At 41.6% G+C, this 22,857-nt stretch overlaps 1 protein-coding gene across 1 annotated transcript in view; it reads left to right on the top strand.

Annotated features, from left to right (window-relative positions):
- LOC126183878 (ras-related protein Rab-4B) overlaps window positions 1–3,998 on the top strand; it is a 109,047-nt gene extending 105,049 nt beyond the window's left edge. Inside the window, exon 6 of the mRNA XM_049926177.1 lies at window positions 1,889–3,998. Within this exon, the coding sequence (XP_049782134.1) occupies window positions 1,889–2,001 (113 nt within the window). The 3' untranslated portion in view covers window positions 2,002–3,998. The remainder of the gene's footprint in view (window positions 1–1,888) is intronic.
- Window positions 3,999–22,857: the final 18,859 nt, after the last annotated feature.

Here is a 22,857-nt window from a genome sequence, read left to right as displayed (position 1 = left end):
TATCGAGCAGTGCTACCCTCGTCATCCTTCGGTAGCGTCCTTCCAGGAGTCCATCTATGCCCTGGAACGGTCCAGTCGTTCAGTGGTGTTCGTCTGGACCCCTGGTCACGTCGGAATCCCAGGAAATGAACTTGCTGACAGGCTGGCCAAACAGGCTACACGGAAACCACTTCTGGAGGTGGGCATCCCCGCAACTGACCTGCGTTCGTTATTACGCTGCAAGGTTTTTCAGCTTTGGGAAATGGAATGACAAAATATCATTATACAGAACAAACTTAAGAGCCATTAATGGGACCACAAATGTGTGGAAGTCCTCGATGAGGGCCTATCGCAGGGACCTCCTGCGCTGTGAAGACCCACCTCAGTGTCGGTGTGGCACCCTGTTAACAGTGGCCCATATTCTTCTGCTCTGTCCTTCTTTGGCTGCCCTGAGACTTCACCTTCAGTTGCCAGACTCGTTATCATTGATTTTAGCAGACAACGCCTCATCATCTTATTTGGTTTTGCATTCCATCCTTGAGGGTGGGTTTTATCATTTGATCAGAGTTTTAACGCATGTCCTTTGTCCCTCTGTGTCCTCCACCCTATAGGTTTTAGGGTGGAGGTTTTAATGTGTTGCAGAGTGGCTGGCTTTTCCTTCTTATTTCTGTGGTTGGCCAGCCACTGGAATCTGCTTTCTTGTTTTACTCTCTTCTAACTGTTTCTTGCATCTCTCTGTTGTTTTCTTTTCCTGTTTTGTTACTTTCAGTATTCGTTTCTTTCTTTCTTTCCATTTTGTTCTATGTCTCACCTGTTTTATTCTCACACTTGTGGCATTGTTTTATTAGGAACAAGCGACCGATGACCGCGTAGTTAGGTCCCTGTCCCCCTCTTTTAAACCAACCAACCATCTCTAATGTACTGTCACATAGACTAGTCTGTCCGACGATGGAGGGACTGATGACCTAGTAGTTTGGTCCCCAACCAACCACTTATTATCCAGTCATATGATTTTTCCAATCCCATGCTACTGGATATTCAGGCATTCTGATCCAGACAATTAAGTTTGCTATTTTAAGTAAATGCCTATTCATGAGTGTGGATGAAGAACCGAACTAAAAGCTCCTTATTGGCACTCAGTAAAAAGCAAATATCAGAACAACAACAGTGAGGACAGGAGACAATGAGTGCTGTAGTCAACAATGATTTCACGGTGGTAAAACAGTCAAATATTTCAACTTCGAATTGAATGTGTTGGGGACCAGGAGACTTCCATTGTTGCTCCCAGCTGTCCAGAGGGGTGCAAATGTGGTTGCAGACTGTTTACAGTGATGGCTCAAGATAGGCTTAACTGTGAGACTTAAGCACCAATGTGTGAATGTGAATAATACTTCATGTCTGTGAAATACTATACCTGCTATTTTTCAAAGGCTGTCAAATGTAAACAGGTTTGTGTGCATGGGTATGATTTGTATGCAAATAAAAAGTAATATAATTTTCTGCACAATATATTTACCTTCTACACAAATAGGCGGCTCAATAAGTGTTTAAAGTCTAGATTCAAATTATTTTTAATTAATGGACATCCTCACACCTTTTCAGTGAAACAGAATGCAGACAGTTGGAAAAATGTCAGTATTTCTTTCTTCTTCACATACCACTTTCATACTCAGCTTTGTACCCCCAGTGATGCATCATGTTAACTGCATTAATGACTTAATCCACAGCAACATATTAATCAGTTTTAAATCATGAAAAGGAGAATGTATATTCAGTGCATAATTAAATGAATATGTATATTGCATATTTTAAGTTTGTCATACCCGTTGAGATATCTTCACGTATGCCCAGGTGTGTGTGTGTGTGTGTGAATTTTGGCAGATAGCATATTGAATTAACACTTTTTCAGGGGAAGTGGATCCAGAAAGAATTGGCTCAGGAATACAGTTTGGAGACAGTACCACTCGCCGACTCCACAGAGAGAGCAACAGGCGACCACCCGATTGTATTTGCCGCATGTGAACAGAATGTGTCTGTTTTGTGATAAATATTTTTCATTGAGAATTCAGTGAATTGTTGTGTTTTAAAATGTGAATCATAATGCATGCTGAGGTTTGATTTATGTTTATAATAAAAGCTATATATTGCATATATAGAATACTATAGAATATTTGTAACAAATATAAAATTAATAGATTACACTAATGCCATAAACAAAGTTTGCTGTATTAGTCACTGGCCAAATGACTTAAGAGAAAGTATCATGTGGCACAAGAATCTCAAAATAACATATAATGGAAATAATTTCCTGTAATCTAAAATAAGTGATGAATGTAGTTGTACTTAAAAAAATTGTATGACAATGCCTTATGGTACTTAAAGGTTTAATTCACAGAAAACATTTTATAAAATGCTAAAGTTATGTTCATTCAAAACTCTATGCTACTGAAATTACATTTTATTCCAAATACAAGCTAAATGGTAAGATATTCTTCCATTACTTTTTCTCACCTTGTGTTTACTATAAGGATCTAATGATTTAAACATAACTTCTGCTGACATTGCATTGTGTACAACTAAGTTGAAAAATATCTATTTTAGTAAATATACTACTACATAGTAAATTAAATCAGACATCAAAACTATTCTCATTTATACTTGTTTATTAAAAAGTACAGATACTAATGACATACGTCGACCCATACTTGTATGGTCAGATATCCATTTATTACACTGCAGAGTCACTATTGTCATTAACTGACATTTAAATCATTTTGTCCATACATAAAAATATGACTTCTACAAATCATATATGTAGTAAAATGAAACTTGGAGCTGTTAACACATCGTTGCCTCTGAAGAACAGTTAAAACTGTTGAATTTGGTTGTTAGTTCCAATGTTACGTGTGTAGGACAAGGCAATGAGCAGTGAATGAATTTTGGATACATAACAGGTCAAAATACACGTTTAAGTGAGATGTCTTAAACGTAGCACCAGAACTTGGCTGCAATTAGACTTTTAGGACATAACTACATTTATATAGCCGAAAAAAGTGTATATAGAATCAGCAAGTGACCTCCTCTTGGAAACACCAATTATCATCTAAGAAAATGTATGGTGTTATTTCAAATGTATGTTCAAATAGACAACTATTGTAGAATACTAACAACAAAATAAGAGCTGTGCACTAAGTAATGTAGGCAGCCAGCTTGCTTAACCATTCCTTAAAATTACTAGATAAGTTACATATCATGTAAAATATTTAATGTACTCAATTCCTGTATTTCAGTTGTCACAAATTCACATTTCAATCCTCTTTGATTATTGTGGTCTCTGAAAGCCTGGTGACAACTATTACTAGTTAAACAGGATGTATATCGTTATGAAAGAAAAAATTCTCATTCAAATTCACAACCTGTTTTAAAACAGGAATTATCAGTTGAAATCTGTTGACTTTTCCTGCACGTGTATGGAATTATAGTGGTGCTACATGCATTTTATTACAAGCTGAACATTTTGAATTTAAACCAGTAAAAATAAAATAAAAACTCTAATTTCTTAAGACTATAAGACCAAATGAATAAAATCACGGCTTCCGATTATCTTTAAAAATATTTATATTGTGCATTAATTTATTGATTTCAAATTTGAAAAAACTGACACTCTTCAATTTGTAAAGCAATTTTACATATAATAAAAAGCTGTTAGTTGAAATAAAACATTTATTGGGAACCAGCCACTGCTGTCAGATTAATGTGCCTGTCTGTGAAGCTATCCCTGAAAATGTAAATGTGCATTTTAATCATCGTGGTCCTGTTAAAGACATTATAGTGTCCCTGTTACTGGCTCCAGCTAAAGTCCACTTTTTGGCAAGAAACATGGAGGGTTGTTAGTCATGGAATCCAAGTCACACTGTGATTTGGCAATTTATTTTTAATTAATTGTACCAGGTGTGAACATATTGTAACAAAACTGCCATAAACGCATGCAACTCACCAATGTGAATAAACTCAAATTTGAGACATACTGATAGTAATTTTTTACGTACAAGTGGTGTGTGTGTGTGTGTGTGTGTGTGTGTTTGTTAGAGAGAGAGAGAGAGAGAGAGAGAGAGAATATCCTAAATTTAGAAGTTGGATCACTTGTACTGCATTTACATACATCTAATTTGGTCTTTCATTTGTGCACAGCCTCATTCGAGTGATAACAGATTTGCAGTTTTGGGACTTAGAAACTTATTTCTGCAGATTTTTTCCAGGCGAAATTTTAACTTGCCAACTTCAAAATTCAACAGAGGAGGAAAATAATAATAAATGTATTTGAATGTGCTTTGTGATTGGAATTAGTTATGTATTAGCATTTCCTTTGTTATATGCACTATGAAGTCTCAATGCTTAAAGTATGCCAATATTTTTGCATTTGTTTATTGTACACAATCATTAGCATACTGACCACTATTGTCCAGTATTTCCTACGCAACCCAATTACAAGGATGACAGCTGCTTCAAAGCAAGTAAATGTTTTCCTGTGGACTGGGAGATTAATTACAGGCAGATTGGATAAACATAGCTGACTGGGTATCACGTTTGGCAATAATGAATTTGTGAACTAGGTTCTTTCTTAACTATGTTGGATAACAGTAAACTTATCACCTGAAAGAGGTTGTATTGCATTACATTACCATGAGACATGCTCAGCAACACCACTAAATCGACTATCAACATTACTGAAGATTTCATGTTGTAAAGATGGAAGAAAATAAACAGAAAAAATTCTCTAGAGCTGAAAACATCTACGTAGACATCTGTAAAGTAAACAAAAAAGAACAATATAATTCACTACCTTAAAGTTTTCAACTCTGAACACTGCCCATCAGTGGCACAGAACCCTAATAAAACAGCAAGTGGTGTATTCTGCAGTTTGATTTCAAAATGTTATCTTTAGACCCCATACCATAGAGAATACGTTGGTCAATAGCTTGTTGTAGCCATTAGGTGGGTCAACCAATTGGACATAAAGTGGAGCGAACCTTGGTGTTGCTTCTCGTGGAGTTTCAGCAGTTTCTGATCACAAAGCATTAATACATATTACAGGTTGTTGGGCACGGATTTAGATGCCTTCATATATGGAAGAATCTTAGTAGATTCTAAAGCCATTGGTATTCAGTGCTAAAGAAGCTATCAATATAGTGGCACAGGTATACATTTGCACTGTCTGCTTAGCTAGAGCTGTTGTTGACTCTGAAGGTTCATTTGAACCCGACAGTGATTTACTATGCATAGTGCTCTGTAGGAGGTATGCCCTTGACTTGCTCAGGTCTTTGAGTAGACTTACCTATACAGATATACACTTAAGGTGACAAGTCATTGGATACCTCCTAATATCATGTGTGACATCCTTTTGCCCAGCATAGTGCTGCAACTCAATGTGGCGTGGACTCAACAAGACAATGGAAGTCCCGAAGTCCCCTGCAGAAATGTTGAGCCGCGCTGCCTCTATAGCTTAACCACAATTGTGAAAATGTTGCTAGTGCAGGATTTTGTACACAGACTGATCTCTCGATTATGTCCCATAAGTGTTCAATGGGATTGACGTCAGGTGATCTGGACGGCCAGATCATTCACTTGAATTGTCCAGAATGTTCTTCAAAAAAGTTGCAAACAATTGTGGCCCAGTGACATGGTGCATCATTGTTTGGGAACATTCAGTCCATGAATGGCTGCAAATGGTCTCCAAGTAGCCAAACAACCATTTCCCATCAACAACTGGTTCAGCTGGACCAGAGGACCGAGTCCATTCCGTGTAGACAGAGCCACCACCAGCTTGCACTGTGCCTCGCTGACAACCTGGGTCCATAGCTTTGTGGGGTCTGTGCCACACTCAAACGCTACCAACAGTACTTACTAGCCAAAATTGGGACTCATCGCCAGCTGCAGTGGCCGAGCGGTTCTAGGTGCTTCAGTCTGGAACTGCACAACCGCTACAGTTGCAGGTTCAAATCCTGCCTCGGGCACGGATGTGTGTGATGTCCTTAGGTTCGTTAGGTTTAAGTAGTTCTAAGTTCTAGGGGACTAATGACCTCAGATGTTAAGTCCCATAGTGCTCAGAGCCAGTTTTGGGACTCATCTGACCAGCCCACAGTTTTCCAGTCATCTATAGAGTCCAACCAATATGATAACAAGCCCAGGAGAGGGGCTGCAGGCGATGTCATGCTGTTAGCAAAGGCACTTGCATCTATTGACTGCTGCCATAGCCCGTTAATGCCAAATTTTGCCGCACTTCATCATACAACCCACATTGATTTCTGTGGTTATTTCGTGCAGTGTTGCTTGGCTGTTAGCACTGTCAACTCTGTGCAAACGCCACAGCTTTCAGTCATGAAGTGCAGCCCATTGGCCACTGCGTCATCCGTGGTGAGAGGTAATGCCTGAAATTTAATATTGGCTCAAAATGGCTCGGAGCACTATGGGACTTAACATCTGAGGTCATCATTCCCCCCGAACTTAGAATTACTTAAACCTAACTAACCTAATGACATCACTCACATCCATGCCCGAGGCAGGATTCGAACCTGCGACCGTAGCGGTCATGTGGTTCCAGACGGTAGCACCTAGAACTGCTCGATTTGATATTCTCAGCAGTCCTGATGCTATGGATCTCTGAATACTGAATTCCCTAATGATTTCTGAAATGGAATGTCCCATGCGTATAGCTCCAACTAGCATTCTGTGTTCAAAGGTTGTTAATTGCACTCGTGCAGCCATGATCACCCGAGTACAAATAGCAGCTCCACAGATGCACCAACATTTTGTACCTCATGCATGTGATACAACCAGCATCTCTGTATGTGCATATCACTATCCCATGACTTTAGTCACCTCAGTGTATGGGGCATATAATTTAATGTGGACTCCAAACCATGGTGCAACTCAGCATTTTACACATTGACAATCATTGCCAGAAACGAAGAAAAAAAAACTAGGAATGACCTGGGATTGAACCCAGGGCCTGTGAATCTGCAGCCAGGCATGTAGCCACAGAGATAAAACTTCATAGCATTATTGATTGATAAACATGACTTTACTGATTTATCCACATGAACAGTCTTAGACATAAAAAATCAGCCGCTCACTACAAGTCAGACGCTGTCTGTAGCCGCCCCTCGGGTACAGCCGCTACTTGTACTCTTTTTGTATCCAAAGACAAAACGTGCCTCTTCCGCCAGCTTCCCATTCCGGAAGACTCTTTCTCCGCTGTCGCTGCTGTTGAGGTCTTATACATATAACAGGAAATGGTGAGGACAGGTTTGGGATAGGAAAGTGGGAGTGATAGGCCATTGTGGGACACACTTTGTCTGGCTCCTCCCCTTTGGCCTGTCCGGCTTGTGTTGTAACCACAACCAGAACGGTCGCGGGGTTGCCGAGAATGAAAGTGTGGTGGGACCAAACAGGAGCAGCCCACGAACAAACAAAACAAACGGGGAAGGACGGACATGAACAACAATGGACAACTGAACAAGACCTAACGAACAACCACAAGCAAATAACAGGGTCACAAGCGAAACTCACGAATCCACAACATCCACTCATACAAGGAAACCAAGTAAACACACTGTGTGTAGGCGAGATGTCGATAGACTAACCCAAATATCAGACTGCCTGCTGAGCAAGAGGCAGGCACTTAAATACCTGTTAGAGTACGTTGCTATTGGCCACTGGGACCACGTGCTCCACTATGGTGCCCTCACATTATACGCGGGCCAGGAGCGCGCGCGCAGCTACGGCTTATGGCGCAACAGCTGGAGAGACCTCTAATGGTAATCGAGGTCCATGCCATCTGGTGCGCATTCAAAACCTGCGGTGCTCTGTACCAGAGCTTGGGTGACCCTTCTGGTAGCTAAGCTATCACCAGCATAGCCCTCCAGATCCTCGCCCACACGGACAGTGCTACATTAAGACGGTGTCCCCTGAGGAGGATTGTGTTCAATAAACTAATGGAAAAAACACAAAATATTCATTGTATTAATACAAATTAAATTCAACTTACTATAGAAACATCATAACGGCAGTCTATCTTAATAAAGCATTAAGTGTCTGTAAGACAATTGTGCCTATTTTAACATGAATTAGTAGGATATTACCAACATTCGACTTCAAGAAGGTCTGTATTTACTTCATGTCCTGTATCATACTCAAGTATTATGAAAATGTCACAGTTCATAGATAAAATTATGTATTCACAACAACAAAAAATATGTCAGCAGAAAAAAGTGGCATTATGAATTTTGCAGTACCATACGGTTTTCACTCTGACACTAAGGGGTACTGAAAGTAGTAAGACAAATTTTGCTCAAGCGTTGTCTTACAATTCCCTTATTGAGTTCCTACCTGTCTGCTTGTAGCTCTGCTACAAGAAATTAAAAACCTGGCATTCAGCGAGTCTCGAAAGGCGAACGAAAGCACTGTTTTATTCAGACCAAAACCTCAAAAGCGTATTCAGCAGACGCAATTCACAATTTTGGAGCTTCTCCAGTGGCTGATGTGGCAATGTATCTTTGTTATACAATATTGTTATTGAGATCATTGTCGACACACTTGCCAGAAGACAGGCGTGACCTGGCTTCTTCTTGTCAGCTTTTCTGACGGATATTCTGCCATTGCTCAAAACGTGAAGACTTACGGTGAATTCGAATATTCCATATGGCAAAGACCTGATGTTTCTATTCTTCCAGCTCTAACATTCATTCAAAAAATAGTTACAATAAATGGCAGAAAAGTGCCTGTGAACCAACAATTAATAATGCAGTCATAATTAGTGGAATCTGACAAACTCCATCTGTCATCTGATAATTGTGAAAAACTACTTTTTTTGTCTGCACAGCGCCACAGTATTTTCAGTGTGGATTTCAGGTAGAAAATTTGTTCGGTGCCAAATAATTAGGGTTTTGACTTGTTCTTGTGCATGTTGTAAGAGGCATGTGGAGATGATTGTATGAAGGACTGGAAGGAGGGAAATTCCTCTGTAGTTACATCAGGTTTGTGACCTTTTTCATGGAGTGGTTGGATCAGTGCACATTTCCTGCCGTCTGGAAGTATTTCACTTCGAAAGTTGGTAATATCCTACTAATTCGTGTTAAAATAGGCACAATCGTCTTACAGACACTTAATGCTTCATTAAGATAGAAGATGGACTGCCGTTGTGATGTTTCTATAGTAAGTTGAATTTAATTTGTATTAGTACAGTGAATATTTTAATTGCTTTTTCCATTAGTTTATTGAACACAATAGTAAACATCAAAAAGAAATTAATCAGCAAACGTATATTCTATTACAATATCTAAAACACTCTGACAATGCTAAAGTAGTTTACAACTTCTGTGCCTGTAGCAACCTACAGGTTCTAACAATGTCATTAAACCAGTGTAGTTTGAAGAGCATTTTCATTTTCATATAGAAATGAGTTGCCTTGGTGGCTGATCGATCAAGAGCAGGAAAGGTAAAATTTTATGAGTACGCGATCAGGGGAACAAGTGCCTGAGAGATGACTTCCCTATCAATTTCCTGGATAGTTTTGGTTCTCAAATCAACAGAGTGTGTTATCATGCAGTAGCACACATGATGTAGTTTTATCGGTCAATTTTCTTATTCTGCGACCAAAAGGTGTCTCAATTGTAGGCAACAAATTCCAGCTGTGATGGACACATCCTTGAGGGAAGAATACGTAGTGCAAAACACACTTTTGGAGATATCAGATGGAAAATATTGTGATCACACTACTCTTTGCTAGAGTTTAGGTCTTTTAATAAAGCTCAGCCTTTCATTTCTTCTTAGGAAGTTAACGATAAAGGCATAACTAGTCACCAGTAACAGTATTGCACAGGAATGCTCAATGAGCGACCTGACAATGTTCAAGCAAAACTGCAATAGTAATCACTCTGTTGATTTTTGTTGTGTTGAATTAGGACATGCAGTACTCGTACACCAGACTTCTGAACCTTGCCTGTTGAATCCAAATGTCGGATGATGATTAAATGGTAATCCATCACTTATATCAGTAGTCGAGACTTCCTTAATGTGGAAAATCATTCATGTCAGAACGACCTTTGTTGAAACAAGAATATCTTTTCTTGTTGTATTTTTCCCAAAAGCACTCGTGCTACACACAGTTCAAGTCTTTCGAGCTGCCTCCTCTGCATTCACCCCTCTATTATACAAAAAGTAAATATTGGGTTGCAGATGACCTTTCTCCACTTGCGACCCATTTTACAATGCTTAACCGCAGTTCATGACTTTCAAGTATATGATCTCCAATGCTTAACTGCAAGATGATAACTAGAAGTTCAAATCCGAAAATGACAGCTTATACATATACTGACAGCACCGCGCCGCATTCACCTGGGTGGCGCCCGATTTCAGGCGGCAGGTGGCGTCTGGCCGGTGGCCGCTGCAGCTCGAGGAAACACTCAAGCATAAACTGTTCTTATCGCAACGCAGCCACGAGCTGTCCTGCGGAATTGTTTCACTGGTGGGTAGAAAGTAAAGGGAATTATCCTAGATATTCAAACAGACTTTTAACTTTAGACGATGGCCGAAATGTGGTTTAAAAAAAAAAAAAAAAACGAGAGGCAGTCGGACGCGAACGTGCGACTACAAGTTTAGAATGTACATGTAAGATTCCCACTAGACCATGGGCTCACACAACACACCATCTCGGAAATAGATAACACATCCTCCTGCGACTTCTGCATCTTACAATGTTGCAATGTTGCCAGACTGTGCAGATGGCCAGACTCAGCGGTGTCAGGGGCTGTCAGATTTATTGGCCACCTTAAGTGAACGACTCGGACTTAGTCTCTGTGGCGGCCGGCCGGCGCTCAGTTTTTATGTCTAACACTGTACATACTACTCCCGTTCAGCAATGTGCATGCAGTTCCAGCAATGGACATGTTCTACAGTAAATTATTACCCACCGGTGACCATGACTTACCTAGAATTTACTGTTGTTCAAGCCTAGAGAGCATTTTTGTAAGAGGTGTTCAGTTATTATTGTCTGCTGTTGAACCCCAAATACTTACTTTTCACTGCAAATAGTCCAAATTTTCCTCTCTTTTTCTTTTACTGTGTGTCTCTTGAAATGGCTTTACACTTATTCAACATTAATAACTACCTTGGTCTAAGAATTCTTATGGGAGCAGTTCTCTGCTCATTACATACATAATCAATACTTTATGCAATCTAACCTTACAAAAATCTTCAATGATGTGGGAGTGTTAACAATAGCTTCCTTATTATTTGATCATTTACAACTTTTATTTGCACAAAATGTATTCCATTTTTTATCGGCTTACACTGACTTGTGACACTGAACTTGATTTGCCAATTTACTAGCCAGTGTTGGACTAATCTCAGATTAATGTTCCTAGAATACAGATTTCTGAGTTCAGCTTGATCTAAGTTCATTTTCTGCATTAATTAACAATCAAATTCTATATACAATGGTTCCTAAATCCAAATTGTCAGTAGCTTGCAATGTTGTCTGTCATTTTAAAGTTCTGAGCATTTTATTTTCAAAGTAATCAACATGTCCCTACTTGTACACATGCTTTAATTTCTCATTTGTGTTTGTGTCTTACCTCAGAATTCCAGCCTGCCCCCTTTATAAACTGAGAAAGTCGTCCATAAATTTCACCTTCTTTTCACCAACTGTACACATGGCACAATTATTACCATAAAACCTCACAAGGTTTTTTTTTCATCCAAGTTATCTATTTGTAATAATGATTACACCACAATGAAATTGTAAACTAAAAGGGTATGTAGTTCCACTAAGAGACTGTGCTTTTGGTTATTTTATTTTGTAAAAAATTATTTATGAAGATTTCAAGTGTTCTAAAAAAAGAAACAACTCTTTCACATTCATACTCATGGGCAACTGACTGGCAATAGCTGCAGCACTGGAGAAGTTGCACTCCTTTAGTGATGATGAATGGAATACTTCAGCACATCACACAACTGGGGTGTTGTCAGACACTGACCTGCCAAGCAGAGTGACAATCTCTTGGCCAGATGCGATGGGTCACCATGACAGTAATGCACATGTTTTTTCTTCAATAATTATTTATTGAACACAAGAAAGACTGATATTTCTTCTACACTCCCTATTTTTCCACATACCTCCTTCCTCTTCTATGGCGTGTATGTCTTATTGGTACCACTGCTTGTCCTGGTGACAAAGCCATTTCTTCACTGTGGGAATCACCTCTTCGTTATCCTCAAAATGCCTTCCACGAATGGCATCCTTTAATGACCCAAAGTCAAGGCTGTAGAATAGGTGAAGTTGGTTGGTTGGTTGGTTGGTTTAAAAGGGGGGGGGGGGGGGGCGACCAAACTACGTGGCCATCATCAGTCCCTTGTTCCTAATAAAACAATGCCACAAGTGTGTGAATAAAACAGACGAGAAATATAACACAAAACAGAAAGAAAGGAAGACCACAAGAACAAAGGAAAGGCAACGAACACTGAAAGGACAAAAGAGGACAAGAAAACAACAGAGATGCAAGAAACAGAAGAGAATAAAACAAGGAAGCAGATTACAGTGGCTGGCCAACCACAGAAATAAGAAGGAGAAACTAGCCACTCTGCAACACATTAAAACCTTCACCCTAAAACCATTAGGGTGGAGGACACAGATGGACAAAGGACATGCATTAAAACATAGATCGAACAATACAACCCACGCTCACAGATGGAACGTAAAACCAAATCAGCTGATGAGGCGTTGTCTGCTAAAATCAATGATAAAGAGTCTGGCAACCGAAGATGAAGTGGCAGGGCAGCCAAAGAAGGACAGAGCAGAAGAATATGGATCACTGTCAACCGAGCACCGCACCAACACTGGGCGCAGGAGGTAGCCATAGGTCACCCAGGCATGGCCAATGCGGAGCCGGCAGAGAACCACGGAGTCCCTGCGAGAGGTCCTCATCGAGGACTTCCACACATTTGTGGTCCCCTTAATGGCTCTCAGCTTGTTGTGCGTACTGATATTTTGCCATTCCGTCTCCCAAAGCTGAAAAACCTTGCGGCGTAACAATGAATGCAGGTCAGTTGCGGGGACGCCCATCTCCAGAAGTGGTTTCCATGTAGCCTGTTTGACCAGCCTGTCAGCAAGTTCATTTCCTGGGATTCCGACGCGACCAGGGGTCCAGACGAATACCACCAAACTCATGGATGGACGCTACACCACAGGGTGACAAGGGTAGCTCTGGTCGATAGTTTTCAGGCTGCTCAAGGAGTCAGACTCCCCAGGGCATGAACAGAGATATTGAATTGCACAAGAAATGGCCACCAGCTCTGCAGCGAATACACGGCAGCCATCAGATAAGGAATGGTGTTCAATATGGCCACCGTGAACATAAGCAAAGCCAACGCACCCAACGGGCATCAAGCAGTCAGTGTAAACCACTTCAGAGCCCTTGGAACATGTCAAGAATCTACAGAAAGTGACAGCGGAGAGCCGCAGGGTTCACGGAGTCCTTCGGGCCACGCAAAACATCTATGCGAAGCTTTGGCCTACAGCTACACCACGTAGGTGTACATGAATGGACCTCGAGGAGAGGTGGTAAAGGCAAGGACTCCAGTTCAGACAGAAGTGATCACACACGAACTGCAATCATTAGCCCCGATCTGGACTCCAATGCGAGAGATGGACTGCTGAGTGTGGGAAAAGGAGACAGTAATTCATATGCTCAGGAGAACTATGAATGTGTGCTGCATAAATGGTGAGCAATTGTGCAAGTTTGATCTCCAATGGAGGACCCCAGCCTCTACCATACACTGGTCACCGGACTTGTCGTAAAAGCTCCTGTCGCCAGTCGAACCACGCAGTGGTGCACAGAGTCGATTAAATGCAATGCTGATGGCGCTGCCAAACCATAAACCACACTCCCATAGTCAATTCAGGATTGGACAAGGGCTCTGTAGAGCCTCAGCAGCAAAGAGTGATCTGCACCCCAATTGGTGTTGCTCAGGCAATGGAGGGCATTGAGATGCTGACAGCACTTCTGCTTAAGCTGACAAAGATGAGAAAGCCAAGTCAATCAAGCATCAAAAACCAATCCGAATGATGGTGCTCTCCCGCCATTGTGATGAAAAGACGCCATCACACCAGATCCAGTTGAAGATGGCGAGGAGACGTTGCTTGGAGTCAGTTGAAAGATGTTTAATCATTTGGCTCTGGATCCTATCAGGCCCAGGAGCTTTGTCGGGGCAATGTGCATGGGCACTGAGGTGCTCCCACTCTGTAAATGGGGCATTATAGGATTCACTGTGGTGTGTAGCGAACGATAGGACGTTCCCTTCCAGCCGCCGTTTGAGAGTACGAAAGGCTGGGGGGTAATTCTCTGATGCAGAGACTTGAGCATAGTGCTCAGCAAACTACTCGGCAATTGCATTTGTGTTGGTAGATAACACGCTATTTATGGTAACACCAGGAACACCTGTTGGGGTCTGGTGCCCGATAAGCCGTTTGATCTTTGCCCAGACTTGGGAAGGTGACGAATGACACCCAATGGTCGAAACGTACCTCTCCCACTTCCGTCGTTTGATAAGTTGGCGAACGTGCGCACGGAGCCGTTTAAAGGCTATGAAGTGCTCCACACAGGGTGTTGCTGTAGAGCTCACCGATGCTCCTTACATGCCTCAGCAACTTTTGGCGACCACCAAGGGACTGCCTTATGCCTCGGGCACTCTAAAGAGCGACGGATCACGTTTCTGCTGCAGAAACGATTGTTGTAGTTACCTGCTCAACCATCACATCGATGATACCGTGAGGGGGAGATTCAACGGTGACAGCAGAGGTGAAAGTTTCCGAGTCTGCCTTGTTTAAAGCCCATCTGGGCAGGCACCCATGGGCCTGAGGGGCAGAGACAGGAAGATGGGAAAGTGGTCACTACCACACAGGTCGTCATGTGTTCTCCAGTGGATGGATGGGAGAAGACCTGGACTGCAAAGTGATAAATTAATGGCCGAGTAACTACCATGAGCCACACTGAAATATATGGCGGCCCCAGTATTTAAGAGGCAGAGGTCGAATTGAGACAGTAAAGTTTCGACATCTCTGCCTCGGCCAGTATGCACGGTGTTTCCCAACAAGGGGGTTATGGGCATTAAAATCTCGCAGAAGTAGGAAAGGTTTAGGGAGTTGATCAATCAGTGCAGCTAATACACTCAGGGGTACTGCACCATCTGGAGGAAGATGTACATTGCTGACAGTTATTTCCTGTGTTGTTATTCTGACAGCCACAGCTTCTAGAGGGGTTTGAAGGGGCTCAGTTTCACTACAGTCTGAGTTTAGGGCATAAATGCAAACTCCACCTGACACTATTATGATCGCTATGGTTCCTTATAGCTGCAGACGGCAGGGGTCTGCATTGCCAGGAACCAGGTTTCCTGGAGCAATGCAGAAAGCAGGTGGAAAGCTTAACAGTTGCCGTACCTCAGCCAGGCAGTGGAAAAAACTGGCGCAATTCCACTGGAGTATGACGTCATCTTGAGACTGGGAAAGCATGGAACATTCAATAAGGTAGCTTACGCCACAGGGTCACCTGCTGCCACCAACTTATTGCCTAAGCAGTGTATAACTATTGTGTCTGAGGTTCTGGCAAGATCTAGGTCCTCAGCGGACGCCAAAATCTCCACCCCATTCTCAGACACAGAGCTTGTAGGTAGCGGTGGTGTGGGTGCCACCACAACTTCCTTGGTCTTAGGGGTTTTGTTTTTGGGTTTCTCTCGCTGCTCCTTGGGTTTCCCTGGCTGGGAGGACTTCACTGGCTCAGTCTCCAGGACTGAGGATGAGCGTGAAGCCCTACGACAAGCTGCTTTTGGGCTCCGCAGCTGCTGGCAGGTGTCACCTTTCCCACTAGCAGAAACCTGGGAAGGGAGTGAACCAAGAGACCCCTTCCTCGCGAGAGAAGCCGAAGACCACTTAAGCTTCTATGGCTTAGAAGTGGGGACAGGCGTCCCCGATGGTTGGGGAGGTGTTGCTTACGAAGCAGGTGGTGAAGGAGCAATAGGGAGGGAAATTTCCCCCACCATCAAGGGGGCAAATGTTGTCTTCCACCTCCAAGAGGTGACGGGTTGGCGGAGCTGATGGTGCTAGAACTGCTGTAGTGGCGGCAAAAGACGATGTAATACACACAGGAAGCAGGTGTTCAAATTTTCTCTTAGCCTCAGTGGAGATCAGTCGGTCCACGGTCTTTTAATCCATGATTTTCCTTTCTTTCTGGAGAATACTGTAGTTGGTCAAGTAAGGCGAATGGTGCTCTCTGCAGTTGACAAAGATGGGAGGCGAGGCACAAGGAGTATTGAGATGTGATGGGCATCCGCTATCTTGACATGTGATGCTGGAGGTACAGTGGGAAGACATTGGTGAACTTCTAGCACTTAAAGCACCGCATTGGGGGAGGGATACAGGGCTTTACACCACAGCGGTACACGATCACCTTTACCTTCTCGGGCAATTTATCACCCTTGAAGGCCAAGATTAAGGCACCAGTGGCCACCTGATTATCCCTCGGACCCCGGTGGAGACCCTGGACTAAATGTACACCTCGTCACTCTAAATTGGCGCGCAGCTCATCGTCAGACTGCAAAAGAAGGTCCCTGTCAAATATGATACCCTGGACCATATTTAAGCTCTTATGGGGCCTGATGGTTACAGAAACATCCCCCAGGTTGTCACAAGCAGCTCCTGTGACTAGAGAGAGGATGCTGTTTTGATCAAGACTGACCCAGATCTCATTCTGGACAATCCCTCCACCTCCCTAAACTTGACCTCTAAATGCTCAACAAAAAGCTGAGGCTACATCGTCATGAAAGATTCCCCATCAGCTCTTGAACATGTAAGGTAACGGGGCGAATAAGATCCGCTGTCATCCTTAGCCTGACGTTCCTGCCATAGTGTTGTCAGGGAAGGGAACGATTTGGGGTCATGCCTCTGTGCGTTGAATTGAGCTCGTGAACACTTAGAGACTGTTGGTGTTTCACCACAATCAAGAGATGATGGACTATACTTCATCCCTTGTCATCTGCCCTGAGGCCACCCACTCTGACCAGGGGCCCTCCCCATGTGCGCCACCCAGCCGCAGCAAAGGCCTCCTGGCAGGATGGCCATTGCCGGGAGTCCTGATGCCCCAGGGGGATGGGCATCTACCCCTTGGCATATGTGGGCAGTTAATGGTGCAGGCATCAGTAGAGTGATCCCTGTGTGGTCAGGGGGCTAGAACCAATAGGGTACATGGCAGTCCCATCACAACGGACTGTCTACCATGCTGGATATCAGGTGCAAAGAAGTCCATGGTCACTGTTGAAGCAGAAAGCGATAATGCATAGTGCATGGTGGAAAATGCACTCAGAAAGGTGTCCTCGTCCAAGAGATGGAGAAGGGACGAGACTGCAATGCAACGACCAGAAAGTGGGCTAAAGATCTCAATGCACCATGTAAGGTGTCTTCCCCAATTGACTCGTTCTTCGGGAAAATTTCGAAGAATGGTGGTCAAACCCTACACAGAACGATCACATAAAAGCCGAAATGTGTGAAATTCCTTTTAGTCACCTCTTACGAGAGGCAGGAATACATAGGGCCTATTCTTACCACCGGACCCGCAGGGGGCAATAGGTGAAGTAAGTCTGTCCAACCATGTTTAGCGATGTGCTCTGAAGTCCTCAAACTTGTGTGTGGCTGAGCGTTATCATGTTGAATCAATCATTCACCTGGGGTACTAATTGCATCAACTTTCCTTGCCGATTGATAGCATCTGCGCCAACTGCCAAGTTAGCCGTCAGTCTTCACGAATGAGCACATCAGCAAGATGCATGTTGTCAGATGTAACAGCCCTGTATGGCCTCCCCAAACACTGGAAATCCTGGAGCTCTGCCAAACCACCATTTCGTAATGACCTCATCCTCTTTGCCCAGTGACCAAAGGTACTTCTGTCGATTGCAGATGCTCAATTAACAGCACACACATGTTTGTCAACATTCCTAACAACGTGTTTCTTTGCACTAAGAAATTCAATTATGACTTGCTGCTTGTAACATACATCACTTACAGATATCATTTTGAAATATTTCTGCAGCTACACTATCTGTTGGAGGAAATCAAAAATTTGCATGTGGACTCCAGAAACTTCAAATAATGCACATCTAAAGTTTTGCATTCGTACCATTATTGGTTGAGAAAAAAAAAGTGGTACATTATGTTCTGGGTGACCCTCATAACTGGTGCTCAGCACGATATACAACATGTTGATTACAGAGACCCTGTCGACTATCACGGATTGTAACCAAGTGGACAGGCCATAATGCAAAAAATCCCTCACAATTTCAGTGCCAAACAACCATAACTTCCATCACTCTATGGGGTATGGAAGCCATCAACTCAAATGTATATCGATCCTCACCACAGGCAACAGCACAGATCAATATGGGTGCAAGTATGTCAAAAGCCAACTGAGGTAGTGCACCATACTTCCTCACAGAGTATCATTCAGGCAGGCATCATGGAGGAGGGGGGAATATTTGCACACAATGAAATGAGATCTGTGATGAGACTGCTATGTTCTCATTGGTGAATGTTACATAAATGTATTGTTAGATCAAGTGCATAAATCTGTTTGCTTCTAAGACCATACAGGTGACCTATACTTCTAACAAAGTAGTGTATCACTCCATGGCTTTCAGATTTTGTCAGAATGGCTTGACCATTCCACACATGTGAGGGTACTTGTGTGCGTCCTCAAATCTACTGAGCACCTCTGGAACCCATTGAACAAAACTGGTGTGCCTTACACCCAACTGTGAATAATCTGAGTTCTGGCTGGCAGTTTATAGATCATAGATAAGGATAGCACTCCATACTTCTGGTGTCACCACAGGTGTGCAGATTTTTTGTAACATCTGTATTACGAGTGAATTATACTTGTTCATTGTTTACAATGTGAGGTTACTATGATCATTTATGTTTTCCTTTACTATGCTTAAAATAGTGGATTTCTATACAGGTTAATGATTCCCAGTGTAACAGCAGTTCTTTTCCACAAATACTTAAATTATAGCCTCGAAGCATAAGCCAAATAACATTAATTAACTTTTAATTAATAATGCCAAAAAGAACATTTTAATTTTGGTTTTTATTGCAAAATAAATATTTCTATCATATTATATACATTCACATTGGTTTTGGCAATATACTACGGCACAGAAAAAGTGTCTTCATATTACACAAAGCTGCAAAACAGAAGTCTACAGTACAGCTTGTCTGAGATATATGCCAAATTTAAACTGCAATTTATTTACAGTAATTCTCACAAAGTCATTAACGTGCCCTTTTTCGTCTTTCTAATTCATCTTTGATGAAATCATCAAGATCGCTTAGTGGTTTATAATAAATGTGGACTGCCTGAGCTCCTGCCATCATGGAAAGCAATGAAGCAGCAAAAAACTTCAGGTAGGTGGGCCAGGAGACTCCTGCTGGCATGGTTGACAATATTAACTCTGGGCCAATAATTCATCAACTATCCTTTTAGCTTGATTCCTCTTGAATGTCTTATCTGTAAATAAGCAAATATTTCATTACACATCCTTCTAAAAGGATTAAATAAAGTAAATTGAGACTGTGAGAGCAAACAGTTCAGTCTTAACCACATTAACATTGTCATTTTAACTGAAGCAACTGTGGGATCTTGGTGAAACATTGTAAATTAACTAAACAAACACTATTTTTGGCCCTGTTTCACAATTTTATTATTGAGTAATGTACTTGAAAATGGGCTTATAACCTGAAACCTAGGTCATGCAACAACATTAATAATAAAATTTTGAAACAAGGCCAAAAAACAGTGTTTGTTTAGTTAATTTACATTAACATTGGTTTAGTGATTAGATTAAGAAAAAAATTGGTCATCAGATTAGCATACAAAGTGTGTAGTGCATAAATATTTTCCAAATATCTACCCAGAGACATGTTTTGCAGTGACTGTACACTTAAAGAGACACTGTAGTGTACAGTACCAATGAATGGATTCAGTTCTGACCAAAAGACAATCCTATCATCTGTCTCAAGTAATATAAGGAAATCTAAATACAGTTGGACTAGTATTTAGTACTGGATTTATACAGGGTGTTACAAAAAGGTACAGCCAAACATTCAGGAAACATTCCTCACACACAAAGATAGAAAATATGTTATGTGGACATGTGTCCAGAAACGCTTACTTTCCGCGTTAGAGCTCATTTTATTACTTCTCTTCAAATCACATTAATTATGGAATGGAAACACACAGCAACAGAACGTACCAGCGTGACTTCAAACACTTTGTTACAGGAAATGTTCAAAATGTCCTCCGTTAGCGAGGATACATGCATCCACCCTCCGTCGCATGGAATCCCTGATGCGCTGATGCAGCCCTGGAGAATGGTGTATTGTATCACAGCCGTCCATAATACGAGCACGAAGAGTCTCTACATTTGGTACCGGGGTTGCGTAGACAAGAGCTTTCAAATGACCCCATAAATGAAAGTCAAGAGGGTTGAGGTCAGGAGAGCATGGAGGCCATGGAATTGGTCCGCCTTTACCAATCCATCGGTCACCGAATCTGTTGTTCAGAAACGTACGAACACTTCGAGTGAAATGTGCAGGAGCTCCATCGTGCATGAACCACATGTTGTGTCATACTTGTAAAGGCACATGTTCTAGCAGCACAGGTAGAGTATCCCGTATGAAATCATGACAACGTGCTCCATTAAGCGTAGGTGGAAGAACATACTGACGAAACTAAAATGAGCTCTAACATGGAAATTGAGCGTTTCCGGACACATGTCCACATAACATCTTTTCTTTATTTGTGTGTGATGAATGTTTCCTGAAAGTTTGGCCGTACCTTTTTGTAACACCCTGTATAGAGGAGGATGAAGATGAAGAGGAAAAGAATTCAAACAGTATATCCCCTTAAACTTTGCACATGATTTAGCCTTTTAACTCTGGTATTTTGCTCGATGTAACTTGTATTCTCCCAGTCCCACTTTTTTCCAGACTGAGATGGATTGACAGATATATCTGAACATTCATACTCTTGTGATTGTATTGGGGGGGCACACACTTACAGCTCAAAATTGCAGCCAATCATATCCAAAACAAATACATATACCTAGGTGTGGTTTTCAACAATGTGGCAAATTTAATGTTTATAGTGGCTGAATGACACTGAATAACCTTTTTATGGAACTACTATCTTTTTGCGCCATTAGAAAGGGCATTAGAACATGGCTTCATAATAACCATGCAAAGAAACAATATAACATAACATGCATGCAGCTTGATCAGATAGTAACAAGTAAACAGTGTGGGAGTAACGCATTACTTGTAATGCCATTACTAGTAACTGTTACTTTTCAAAGGTAATACTTGGTAACAGCATTATTGTTTCCATAAAGTAACTTTAACCATAACTAAGTTACTTTTATCAGTAAAGATTTAACAAAAGTGTTGTTGATTTTTATTGCCTATAACACATTTTGTTTTGTGAATCTCAAAAGCATAATACAGCCTTTATTTTGAAATAAAAAGCAATACTTATTTCAAAATTACATTGTTTCAAGAATGAGTGTGTTACATTTGCTGAAAACCGTGGAGTTCACTGCAGCCACCTGTGACATATTTCCTTCCCACAACCCACCTGAATACCGGATCTCACCGACGACTGGTTTCTGTATATGTTTCTCCATCTTTTTCTTCCTGACATCACTTGGTCAACAATAGGTCTGCTGTTTATGAAGTATTATCATCTATGCATTATATTCTACAATGCACACAGGAAATGTCTAACATTTGAATTATAATTTTTACTGACATTATTGCATTTAATTCTGTTAATTCGTTCATAATATTTTTATTTGAAAATTATACATGCAACAATAAGCCTACAGAAGTCACATGGCATGTGAATAACATGCACTATTCAATGTCATATTCATTTCCACATCTTTTGGACACAGAAAAGCAAGCATAGACACACATCCCCTTGGCCTTGGAAAAAAGGTTCCTTTCACTGAAAACCATCCACTGGTGTGAAAAGAATAAATACCAGTCAGAGCTTGACAGAGAACTTAAAGAGACTTGTATAGGTACGATGTTTTTGTGTTCAGTTCTCACTTTCATTTAGAGCAAATAGTATATTCTCTAAAACAAAGTTAGGCAAATAAAGTGCAAGGCATAAAAAGAAAGCACAGCAGTACCATTGCAAGTTCAACCTCAAGACAAACAACACTTAACTCTTGACATCTGCATAGATTTCTGTTGATTGCTATGACTAACCCCTGGAAAAAGTAACTTTCTTGAGAAAATATTACGAAATGGTGAGTCCACTAGCACAGGCTCTGAACTTGGTAGAAGGAGAACAGATGCTCACAAGTTTCCTTCCTCCAACTTCAACTGCTTTGAAACAATTGCTGAATAAGTTACCTACTAAGCTGACACTGTGCAGACCTTGATGCTGTTGTTCTGTGGCTGCAGAAGAGATTTGAACATGCACTAGAAAATAGGGATCTAATCCAGTCTGAATACTCCCACACAAAATTCAAGACAAACTGGATGGACCAACCATGTACCTGTGTAGCCAAGGGTCATGCAATGGTAGCCATGGTGCATACAATATCTGTGACATGCCAGGAAGGAAGCATAAATACTCAAGGATGATGAGGAGGGGTTATTGTGTCGAGGGTTATTAGAGCCAAACTGCAAGATGGAACATCTGAAAAACAACTTTTGTTGAAAATTAACAACCGGTTCAGCTGAGATGCACTGAGATAGAAGATGTAGACAAT

Source organism: Schistocerca cancellata, chromosome 4, assembly GCF_023864275.1.
Source record: "Schistocerca cancellata isolate TAMUIC-IGC-003103 chromosome 4, iqSchCanc2.1, whole genome shotgun sequence".
NCBI classification, from domain to species: Eukaryota; Metazoa; Arthropoda; class Insecta; order Orthoptera; family Acrididae; genus Schistocerca; species Schistocerca cancellata.
This window is presented reverse-complemented; position numbering and strand designations above follow the sequence as displayed.